General features: G+C 37.0%; 1 protein-coding gene across 1 annotated transcript in view; it reads right to left on the bottom strand.

Annotated features, from left to right (window-relative positions):
- Window positions 1-514: 514 nt before the first annotated feature.
- Window positions 515-12,957, bottom strand: part of LOC107084010 (O-acetyl-ADP-ribose deacetylase MACROD1-like) — a 583,486-nt gene continuing 571,043 nt past the window's right edge. Inside the window, exons 14-16 of the mRNA XM_015373637.1 lie at window positions 5,383-5,418; window positions 3,809-3,877; window positions 515-1,715 (exon numbers count right to left, since the gene is read on the bottom strand). Of these exons, the coding sequence (XP_015229123.1) occupies window positions 1,693-1,715; window positions 3,809-3,877; window positions 5,383-5,418 (128 nt within the window). The 3' untranslated portion in view covers window positions 515-1,692. The remainder of the gene's footprint in view (window positions 1,716-3,808; window positions 3,878-5,382; window positions 5,419-12,957) is intronic.

Genomic DNA, 12,957 nt, shown 5'->3' with positions numbered 1-12,957 from the left:
TTTTTCTTTTGATCGGTTACTGCCTGCAGGCTCTTCACGCCACCCATATTTTTCCACATTTTGTTTGAACAAATCCAAAAAGAGTGGGGCTTTCCAAACAAAACAACAGGCTATGTGATTGCACAACACTCAGTGTCGTCTGCTGTTTTATTGGCTACCCGCCTACATGGCAGGTACTGTAAATTGATAGATTTACCTGCCAATCACAAAAGTTACCCAGAATCGGTGTGCAGTTGGGGTGCCAATTTCATGCCCACATTAAGAGACATGATAAATATTCAATTTGTGTTTTTTTAATAATAAAGCCATTGATTTCACCATTAAGCTGTCTTGTGTGATTTTCTCTTTTCCCTTCTTCTCTATATGTTAATTGCCAGTCCCTTGTTACAGCAGTTTGGTACTTCACAGTCAGTCACATTGTAAGTTGCATGCTTCTGTTGTTTGATCTAAACAAGATGGCCAAACATGTATACAATAGATCATGATAAAAGTAAATCACACAATAACCATAGAATCAGACGGGCTTTGCGTTTAAACTTTATTAGTCGTTTCTGTTATAGTTTAGCAAAGCAAACATCAAAGTATGAAGGCATCATTTCATTTCATAGAGCTGTAATTCGTCTCCTCTTTAGTATAGCATCACCAAAAATAATAATCAATCCTTATCCAACTATTAAAAGAAAGTAAAACCATTTTAAGTTTAACCCAAGAGAACAAAACAATAAATGATTAACAACAGGTAATAGCCATCATGAGATGTAATTAAAAATACAAATCATCTGCAAGCAAAACACAAGAGAAATAAATCATACTTGGCCCAGTTCCTAAAGTCTGACACCTTTTTTTTTCTGATATGAAATAAGGCAGATTCCTTCCATACAATAATAAACAATCTGGAAAGAAGACGCGCAAAAGCGAAGAGGACTAGTTCCTGTTTATGTTTGAGAAACTCAAAGCAATTTTCTGGCATGCACTGGAAAAGGTGAAGAAAGCAGAGAGAGAGAAAAAAAAAGACCTTGTCAATTTGTCAAGAGACACACACATCCTGGTTTGTGTTCCTGATCTGGGATGTTAGCAGATGAGTTGACTGGGAATGGCACATTGCCTTACAGCTATTGGCTGATTTGACTTGGCGCTTCCCCAGCATGTGATGAGACAGAGCAGGTGTTAGTGTAGTGCACTCTAAAAGCCCCATAAATGCAGAATATTAACCTGTATATTGCCGTGTTGGAATCAAAGGAACAAAAAGGTTGATGTCAAGCCTCATCCAGTCAGGGGTGTCAACATGTACAGTAGGAGCGGGTCTGCTGTCCTCTGACAGCTTGACCGAGCTCTCACAGTGGCTTTTAGCAAATGAAGACTTGAACCTGGTTCGTCTCTTCGCACCCTGCTGGCAAAATGATGGATGACTAACACACAGTGAGGTATGGCTCATCTTTTCTGGTTGATATGTTCAAGTCCCATAGCAAGGTTTTGTACATACATTTACATACAGTGCATACATACTTTAGGAAAGAAAGAGGAGATGGGAAGCTAATTAAAGTAGGGAATGTGAGCATCATGGGAAGTAACTGGTTTTCCTGGGCCAATGTCAGAGCCCATTCTGACATGGGCCAGGCTGACACCAGTGGGGTTGGCCTTTGCACAGTTTTCTGGCTGTCAGATGAGGTTGATTGTTCTCCTCTCAGCAGGTCATTCGTTGTTCTTAATAGTTTCTAGAGCGAGAGAGTAAAGATGGAATAAAAAAAAATACTGTCAGACACTTTGGTTTTTACTAATTAAAGGTAACTGAATACAATTCTCATTTGTAACATACTAGCATTTAAAGAAATGTACTGTACTAAGATCCCTCTTAAAAACTGCCACTTCATTTTGTACCAGATGTAGATAAAAGGTCAAGGCCTTGCATTCTGTTTTGGATAAAATGTCTTTTTATAAGTATAACATTCAAGTTTTGTATTTTATCTGTTTGAATGTATGTCATATATGTGAAATGAACACTGATTGGTTGGATGTGATGATTTGAGCAGATCCCTGCTTATTACTGATAAAACCTCAACAAACACTAGACTAGAACTCTATGAAATTTGCAACCTTCTATTGCATAATCCAGACAAAAAGGCATATATGATGTTTTATTTTCTTTTTTGTATACATGTCAGCAAAAATTTTTGGTCTGCCGAAGCTAATGGAACACTGACAGCGGTACCAGCATTTAAACAAGACTGTTTTCTAAACCTCTGGAAGATGAAATTAGCTATCCGATAGGGACGATGTTTGCGAAACTGGTGCGTGGGAAGATAAAATGATTGTTGTTCTAACAAGATTATTAATTTGAGGTTATTCAATGTGCTTACTTTGATAAGAACTAGAAATTTATATTAAAACTTCCATTTATATTACTACTTCAATCTACTTCAACACTGGTTATAAGAACTTAGCACTGATTAGATATTTTATACAGTGTAAAACCTATGTAAACATAAAAATGTAGGCATTAACCTTTTTTTTTGTTTGTTTAATGCTCAAATAAAATATGAATGTCGATGTGTGTAATTACCAACATGGTAATTCTTCATGAAGCAGAAGCAGGATTTGTCACTAGAACACGTCTTGAATTAATTTTTTTGCACTTGTTGAAATAAGTCCATAAGATTCTGTTTAGTATATAAGTGCTAAAAAAGAATACTTATTTAATTACATTAATGTCATTATCATTCAACAAAATACTTATTGACAGCACTAAAATATTCTGTAAAACTGAATCTTTAAATTCAGTAAGAAGAGATTTTTTTTAAACCATGAGGTTGGTCTGTTTTCCAGCTTGTCCACCTTTTGTGAAGCTAAACTAATCCGTTACTTATACTAAGACAAGTGGAAAGCCTCGTCCTCTTAAGCTTTGCTCTAGCTAATTTAAAAGCACAGTATACTCTGTGCACATTCCTAAAGCAGCATCTTAAACTGATTCTGAAGCTTGTTAGACAACAACCTTTTTCTTCCCTGGCGCTTTATCTGGCATTGTTAACGCTTTCTTTTCTCTACACCGTCCAGAGTATCTCTGCCAACTTATTTCATATGTTGCTCCTCTGCCCTATTTATTCAAACCAACAATCTGTTTATAGCAGATGCTTAAGTTTCTTTTTTTCTAGCCGGAAACTTCACGTTGCAGTGCCAAAGTCTCTATTTCTGGCTTAACAACCTTACTGAATAAGGGAAAAAAAATGTGGAAACAGAAATGCAAAACTCCTTTAGAATGTGTCAATATACAAATGACATGCCAGCCTAATACACTGAAACCCTAATAGAAATCTGAGAGGAACAGGAGCATAGTATCCTTATCAAACATGATTTATTGGCATGATTACTGCCACTGCAGTCTGAAGTTGCTCCATGTTAAAATAATATACATTTTACAGTTGATTTATTAAACATCCAATGGTCGAGTTTTCAGGTAATTTATCACACTCAATCTCCAAAGGCGTGCCAACACTTGTGTGCTGAAATATCAGGGTTAACACTGCAGACCTGAAATGGGTTGAGTGGAGTTACAAATGCATTTGGCCCTGGAGGAGCACATACAAACTGCCTGCCTCAACAGAGCAAGCCAGATGGAGATAGACAAGGGGAAAACTGATGCAGGGAGGATAAACCTGGGCAACAATTTACTGCACAAAGCTGAGGATTCTCTGAATAAAGGTACTTTTAATTCAGCAGCAGTGGGCACTAATAGGATACCTCAAAAATAGAGATGTGTGTGAGATGAGAGTGAGCCCGTGAGAGGTTGTTAATGTTTCCTCCGTGCCCTTACCTTTGGGCTTTGGGTCTTCGGGTTTATTTAAAAGAGGTTCTTCTGAGCTCTCAACAGTTTTCATCTCATCTAAGTGAAGAGAAAAGGGGAAGAAAAGGTTATGAGCAATGGAAATCTGCAACAAATCTAAGCAGCATGTCCTCTTCAACGTACTCTAATCATGCATCTATCTAAGTTGAATATGAACATTTCATTATCTAAAGGTAGTCATTTTCCTTTACAAGAATATAAACTTTATCATTTAACTAATTTATGATAGCTGCTATCATCTCATTTGCATTCTGAATGCGGATAAAAACTGTGATGTGCCATGAATTAGCAAATGCATATAAGCTGAAGAAAAAAAAATATTGTTTAGTGTTTTCACTTCAGTAATACCTTAAAAGTGCATTATCTGGATTTTTTGTGATAGACCAACATAAAGTAAGATATAATTATGAATTAGACAAAAAAATGATAGCTGATATTTCATATTATTTACAAATAAAACCTAAACAATCAGTCACCCATTTGTATTGAATAAATTAACTCGGATACAATTACTCTAAATGAAATCTAGTGGAACCAGTTGCCTTCAGAAGTAACCTGAGTGTAACTACAGCACATCTGTGGGTTATTTAGATCCTACATTATTACTGTTGTTATGTAAAGGACTCAGAGGCTGGTTAATTCGCAAAAACATTTAGAAACAAGGAGTATTTCAGACAGGCAGCCCCTGCCTGAATTTGTATTTGGTAGAAACACATTTAGCTACATTTACATTTTAAGGTCCTGTGGGATATGTCTAGCTTTGTAAACATAGACACATTTCTGCATATTTTCTTCACAAAAGATTGCTAAGGCAGGACCAAAATCGTCTGAATAACACCACTCAAATCTTGCTGCAGAGTATTTAGGTTAGGGAACTGCTTTGACTGGCCCATTAAAAACATGGATATCCTTAGATCTAGATATTCTTTATTATACTGAGGCTTTCTGAATATGGTGCCTGTCCTAGTGCAAGGTAAGCCTTCAGCAGGCTTTCTTCTAGGGAAGCTCTACCACAGTTTTCCTTTAAGGTACCCCACACCATGATGCAGCCACCATAAGGGTGTCAGTTGTTAGGTATATGGTATTCCAATTGTTGTAGATTATACCAAAGATTTTTCAATGAGTTGCTGTAGATGCAGCAATTGGAAGGATGTAGCGGCCTGTCTTACAGCTGATCTGGAGAAACCTCAGATTAAAAACACTCTTTGACTTTGACAGTTTTGTGAAGAAGATGTTGAGGTATTTTCCATAAGGTTCTTGATATGATCCAGAATCTGTCTTAGTAATATCATCTCGAGACATCCTATAGGAGTTCCAAGAACAAACACAGCTTCCTTTTTCAGCTTGTTAAGCCTCTCTTAGTAATTTGTTCTGATGCTACTCTACAAGGGTCAGGTAGAAAATAATATGCAGCATCCTTGTCCTTTTCCTCATCTTGTAGATGGCTTCACAGTTACATCTCTAATCCACGCTGTTGTCAGTTGAACTAAAAGGTATTTATACTCCACAATCTAGACTTTGCAAGCCACTGTATCACTTCTCACCATCGTTGCCAGTGCCGGGGAGTGTTTCTGATGTATCTGTAAAGCAGAACAGATAAACATATATTCAGGTATCAAAGTTGATCTGTTGCTAAGACCATTGCTATTAAGAAAGGTATTTAATTTATTATATCAATGTTTTTTCAACGTTCTTAGATAAGCCTCACACTTCTGACCTGAAGCTTTCTCTACCATTGTCGAAATTTCAGTTCCTTCCTAAAGAGTTATACTTCACACAAAGAACAAAAACATACACGCAATGGGTGAAAGACTCATGCAAAATTAATTACAGGCTGCCATCCCTGTAAGGCAGCTTGAGACCCTCCTCCCCCCTACCTCCCCATCCTACTTGTTACCTTTGTAGTCACAAAACTCCTTTATCATCACTCTCTGAGCAAACCTCCACATTTTCTTCTTTGGAACAACAATCATCCCAACAAAGCAAGCCACAAAAATAACTGCTTTCCCCTGGCAGTCTTGTGGTAGTGTAAACAAATACAACTGCTTAGACAGGATAGAAGAATGTGCAGGATTCACAAGGATGCCATCATTTTTGTTTGTCTGCAGTCAAGGTCATTTACCAGCTTGGTAAAAAGGCAGGTTGCTGCTTTTCATTTACAGGTTTTGATTGAAATATCATGCAGCCTTTAAAAGCAGACAAACAATCTGTGGGAAACATATTATTTTCATTGCTTTTTACTATACACTTATGGCTATAGCAAAAAAATACAATGTGCTTTTTTGTATTTAATCTGTTGCAATATTTCTGTGTACACTTTGCCTTTAGTAGACACCACAGGGACGGAAGTAGTGCTGAGGAGCAGAAAATATAAAGCAACAGCCATCTGAGCCTTTTTCAGAGCCTTTTACCTTCCAATTGGAGGCATGGGTGGCTCACAAACGAAAAATAACATAAAAGACAAAGTAGGATCTTTCCACGCTTTTCTTATAGAACAGACAATAATCTTCATACATAGTTTTCCTTTCAATTTTTACCTGTTAAAATACTTCTTTAATTTTGTCTTATTATTACTAATATTTACTCTGAATATCTTAGCCTTGGTATTGTCCAACAATTGTACTTTAACATGTAGAAAATGTATTCCCCGTGAGGTTTTAAACTAGCAAGTGTTGAGTGCTTAGAAATTAACATTCTGTTCAGGGACCTAAAGTTTGAATTTTTAATATTCTTTTTATTCATCTGATACTAAATTTTTGTTTCATAATCAGTAAGTCATAATTATTAGATTATCAACAAAACATGTCTGAAATATTTCCCTGTGTAATGAAGCTATCAATGAGTTTCACTTTATGAAATGAGCAAACTAAAATATTAGATTTTTTAAAAAGATATTCTAATAAAATCTTTCATCTTTGAAAAAAAAACCCAGATCTGGGAAATATGAAGTTGCTTGATGTTATAACAAAGCATGAATCATACAAGCTAGGAGACAACTGAAGGAGCTCACTAAAGCATTCGCCTAGTTTCAAACACTTCTAACATCCTGCCTCAAAGGTAATAACGGTACAGTCTTGGTGCTAAGGTAGCATCCTTTTCCTCTAATATCCGACAGTAATCAAACACAACAACAGAAAAAAATACAGTTTCAGCTGATTGTGGCCCCAGCCTCCCACTGCCTGCCTGAAGCATGGAGCGAGCAGCAATGTAGTTCTGCCTCACTCTCTAATTTGGCTCCTGTGTGCTGAGAGTGGAGAGGCTATCATTTAGAAAAGGATCTGGGAGTGCTCTGGCAAACACATAAACAAGATGGTACGCGAAAGGAAAAACTGGTCTCTGTCAAGATTATGGTGAAGGAGAGGCACAGTGTGCAGAGGCCAAGAAAAGATGAGTAAAGCCAGCAAGTAAGTTTCCTCTGCAGGAAACCAAGCAGCCATTACATCAATTTTTTTGGAAATTTGGGCCTCCTGCCTCTGTTTCACAAAATCAAACCTTAAAAACTGAAATACAATGTTGAAGAATATTGGAGTATTTCTTTATTATTACTATATTATTGTGATAAACAGTTGAAAAGTAAGACTGAACAAACATTTTTGTAAATACATTAGGATTTTAGTACATAATTAATAAAAACAAAATTAGTACACATGTAACTATGTCAGTAGGAATGCAGCTAATCTTTGAAAGGCCTCAGAGGTTTGCTAGAGAACGAAGATCATTAAGACAAAGGAACAAGAAGAAGATACTGATGATTTATGAAGCAGGTTAAAAACTCACTCCACGCTTTGAAAAATCACAATGTTCAAATGTCTGAAATGTAAACATGTATGACAAAACTGCAAACCTACAAAGCTACTGTATGGCTGCCCACTGAGATAGACACACTAGCTGACGAGAGAATTAATATGCTAGGTAAAAAGGAAAACTCTGGAGGAACCGTGGAGATCCACAGCTTGGGTGAACAAATCTATAAACACAAATTATGCACTAGTCGTCATAAATGCTAACTAGTGAATTTCTAACTACTTCGCATAAATGCTAACTAGTGAGTAGTAAAAGGCAAACTGTGTGACAAAAATGCCATATGTGGTCATGTTTGCAGTTTGCAACAAGTCGACCCAACACACAGGTAGAACATCACGTTCTGATATAATAACGTCAAAACAAAATCCTATAGCCTACATAAAAAAATACAGTGTGCAAAAAATAACAGTGCACATCAACTTTGAAAGATAATCCTGAAATTGTCCCATGGTGAATACAGCATCACAATGTGGGATTTCTCATATGTAGCAGTGACTGGAGGAATAGTCAAATAGGATGAAAGCGAAATACTAGGCAGTCCTAGAAGTAAGCCAGTCCGAGATATGTGCTAACTACTCCAGACCTTAGAGATTTTACACATACATTCTGCACTTTTCAGATTTAAAAAAAGACATGAAAATATATTCAGTCTCTTTAATTTTATGATTATGCACCGGTTGTGTTGGTCTTACACTCGGTTAACTCCAGTCCTGGAGGGCTGGTGACCTGCAACATCTAGAGGTGCCTCTGTCTCTACAGACCTAATTCAACTGCTGTACTTGGGTCTTTAGCTGGACTCTCTATAACCTCACTGCATGCTGAAGAGGTAACCATTTGATTTTGAATATATTGAAGTTGATGTGGAGATCATCAAGAGGCGTAATGAATTATTCAAACACTGTGCAATAGGTCAGAGAAGGAAATACAAAAACTCTAAAATGATTGCAAAACTTTTGCCATCTTTAGCTCCTCATGTCAGTTGCAGCCTTGGGAAGGAAGTGAAATGTGCATGTGCTCTAATCCACACAGAAGAGGGGGATAGGAAGGAAGAGAGTTGGGCATAAGTCACCCTCATCTGCAGACAAGCAGAAAATTACATTCCCCTACCTTCCATTCATTTATTAGACAAGGGGTAGTTAGCGTTTTGTTGGTCAGCATTAGTGTTCTGCACAACAACAATCAGCCGATGCAGAAAATCTCTTGAACCAGGCATAAATGGCATTTGAAAATATGAAAGTATTAAAAAAACAGATATTTAATTAGTAGCATTGTTTGCTTGATAAGATGCCTATTTTTCTCTTATTTTTACCAAAGCTGATCTGTTACACCACTGTTAACGGTTTTAGTGCTCAGTAAGCTCAATGAGGAGGTGGTCTCTGTGTTCACACAACAGCTTGGGAACAGAATCTGCTTAATGTTCCAGAAGGGACCCTTGGGCAGAACAGGAGGTTCTCTTTGTCCTACAGCCACGGGACATCTTAGTGACATTTATTCAACTCATCCTCTTTGAGGGTAAAATAATAGAATTTGTAAAGAAAAGAAATCGATGGAGGTGTGGAGATGTCTAGACCCTGCAGGGTTAGTTCCCCTGGAGAATTTTTCCCCTCCATTTGATCCCCAAGCCATGGTTTTGAAACGGTGGTGTTCAGTGTGTGAGCCGGTCTGGAATATTTGATCTCCAGATCAAACAGGTGTCCAGCTGCTCGCACTCAAACAATGACCATGATCCATCAAAATCTCAGCAGAGGGAACAGCCAAAAGCAAGTCACTGTGGATGTCTTCTGGTTCACCATTTATAGACACAATTCTTACAGTAAACATTAAGTTCTTCTGGGTCACAGGAGTATTTCTTCTTTGCGGATGTTATTTGGCACCTGGAGACCATTTGAAAAAATAAAAAGATAAAATGTGGAGACTAGCAGCATTATGTGTTTAAGCTGAATTTCCACATGATGAAGATAATTTCCTTAATATGAAGGATTGCTACAAATTCACTGAGCTAACACAGTTTTCCAAGCTTCAGAAAATAACATTTTTACTAACGGGTATTAAATGATGTACAAAAAGTTCACTGCTTTGTAATATAATTTGGAGTAGACTCTGTTGTGTGTAGGAAAAACTAAATCTCACCAAATGATTGAGCTCCAGTGTAATGAACTAGATTCTATTTGGACTATACTACAACATTTTCAGTTTGTAATGAATTGAATCTGTTGTGTAAAAGTCTTAAAGATCACATTTATTATAAAATGATGGTTTAACATACTGGACAGCTACACGTTTTAACTGTTAATTTCCCATAGTTCTCAATAATTTTACGTTTTTAAAGTATACTGTAAATCCAACCATTCACTTGAATCTCTTGCTGATATTTTTTAATCTCTTCTCATTTATTTAAAATAGAAACTGCAAACACCACTAAAAGTTAAAAAGAAAAGAGGACAGAATACACAAACTGGTGTGGATTGATTGATTGATTGATTAATTGACTAATATATACAAATTTCGGACCATTGAATCAAGTTTGAAAACAGAGTTTTTTTCCATAGGTTTGCAGACTTTTTAAGACCCAATGTAAGAGCCCTATAAATAAACGCCATTAAATGAGAGCAAAAATAATTGTAGAATGTGAACCCGGGTGGTCTTTAGAGCCTCTGGTCGGCCCTGTGTTGGGCCATATGAACTAAACAAGTATCAAAGAGCCTCTCATTGAACTTTACATGGACTAACAGCTTTGGGCCAGGCATGCCTACTGCAAAAATAATCAAATACATCCCTGCTGAAGCAAAACAAGAGTGGGCAGACCTCAACAAGTGTCCTTCCAAAAGAACTAATGAGCTGGTAAATGTGGAAAGCAGGCTATTTTCATATGTTAATACTAAATTTGTGGCGCAGGCTTGTGGAAAAAGCCTAACTGCATGAGCTGGCTCTCTTCAAACACAAAGGTGAAAAAAAGGATATTTGTTATAAAGGGAGGTGTGTCGAGATTGGATAGCTGGAGTTTTCTTTTCTTTGAGGTAGAATACTGTCTGACAATCTGAGCCAATTAAAGAGCACTGAGCTGTGACCTTCAGGCCATGGAGATGAAAACAAGCCTGTTCAGTAAACACTGTGACTGCCCCCTCTCAACAGTTATCCTCCTGAAAAAGCCAAGAGTCTTCATTAATATTCTGGCTTTCTTCTCCCAAAGAAAAGGCCAAGGGTTGTGGACACTAAGTGGCATTGTGCTCCCCTGTGGGTTTGGGTAACCTTGCAGTGGTGGTTGGGTTAGGGTCCTCTAAACACGCTGAAAAGACCAAGGCTTATTACAAAACTCTGAGCCATGCCCGACAACATGTGAAAACAAAAGTACTTTGAATAAGAAAAAAAAAAAGAGAACAGGACACCATCTGCTTTAGGGTTATGCTCCCACTCAGAAGACAGCAAAGATGATTAGAGGGCAGCGAAGGATGGAAGGAAGGAAAATGTTTTGCAGTTGATAGCATATACTACAAAAAATAGAAGATAATGACCAACAGTTTTACTTTGATAATACACTGCCTTTTAAAAAGACAGCAAAACAAAACGAACAAACAAAAAAAATAGCAGAGAAAGCAGCAAAATTGCTGTAGTTGGCAGTTCCTGCCACCTCCCATCATTCCCTACTCTGTCCAAGGTAGCGCAAAACAGTCATCACAGACTGTAAGGAGACAACTGAAGAGATTAAAACAGGACTTAGAGCACCGAGGCACCAGGAGATGAAAGGAATAAGTGAAGAGCTGATTAAGTGAAGGAGTGAATGACGAAGACAACACAAAAATAGACATAGAAAGGAATCATGCAAAAGAGGCCTCCCTGAGTGTGACCTACATACCGTACCTGCTAAACTTGCTGTCAGTGGTGGCCTGCTCTGCTCTCATCACTCACTGAAATACTTTACATAATCTTTAGACTCCCCCCATGCTGCTAGAGGGTCCGCTGCAGGCGCCTGCCCGCTGCTGTTTTCAACACCTTTTGTGGTTTCGTACATCAAGGCAGAGACTGTCTAGCTCAGGAGCAGTGAATCTGGCACTACACGATGTGGCTAACCACTGTGATACATTAAAATGGGACACAGCACTGCTCAGGGACATGGAAGACTTGCAGGCCTACAGATTTTAGGTATCGTCTCTCTTTTTCAGTTACCTCAAGGTTTTCTACATTAGATCATGGATTAGACTGGTCAATATAATCAAAGCGGGAGTCTAGACTGGAGAGAGACCAATAACCCATGCAAAGCATCTACCTGTCAGTGAAAGGGCAGGGAGAGAATAGGTTGACTGATCGACCTACATGAAGCACTGAGTGAATATGTCACCAGTGGAGTCTGACAGTGATAGAGCTTTCTTTTCATAATCAAGACATTTCAAATAAATTATCATTAAAAACAATTTCTAAATCTTAATTTTAAAGATTTCCTATATAAAAATATATAATACAGAACCGTATTACAGTATACACTCCTTAGATGATTAACTTTGTATTTTAGATTTCAATTATTAAAATATATCTGTATATAAAAAAATATGTGAATATGAAGAACTAGATCCTAAAGCTAGAAAGAAAACAGTTAATTGAGAAAAATAAACATGCAATAATGGCCTAATATTTCCTTTTTTGTAAACTTTAACTGCCTGTTGATGAGCTGATTAGTTTATTTCTGTTTGTAGGTACTGCCCTCACCTAAGTGGCAAAAAACCTGAACTATCCCTTTAATGGGACTACACAAATCAGGTAAATACAAAAAATCTAAAGTGTACTGGGGATGCCTTGTTACATATGACATGAGTAATTACATAAAATCTTGCTCATTTAAAAAGTAACAAAAAATTATAAAACAAGGGTAAACGATGTCTTCCTTTTTTTCTGCTCCAGATATATTAAACATTTACTATAATGTGTTAAGCACGTGGATGCCTTTTACCTTTATAAACACGAATCTATTAAATTTGCCTGACATGAATACCAGGTGCGTCTACAGCCACGTCAGGCAGGTGCTGCTATGGTGGAGATGGATAAACAATTCTGCCTTAAAAACTTAACTGCTTAAGAAAGATTTTGACTATAAGATTTTGTGTTCAAATCCAAATATGAAACTCAAGCAGGGGTCTATAAATGTTATGAATTGCAATTGGAGCAGGTAGGAAAGCCAGAACTGCCACATAATCAATATGTATTGAATATATTGTATATGTATTAAATAATGCTTTCTAACATCATAAATAAATGAATAATTACACTACATATATATATATATATATATATATATATATATATATATATATATATATATATAT

The sequence above is a fragment of the Cyprinodon variegatus genome, unplaced genomic scaffold, assembly GCF_000732505.1.
Source record: "Cyprinodon variegatus isolate N-32 unplaced genomic scaffold, C_variegatus-1.0 Scaffold90, whole genome shotgun sequence".
Lineage (NCBI taxonomy): Eukaryota > Metazoa > Chordata > Actinopteri > Cyprinodontiformes > Cyprinodontidae > Cyprinodon > Cyprinodon variegatus.
Note: the sequence above shows the minus strand (reverse complement) of the source record. Positions and strands in the feature narration are given on the sequence as shown.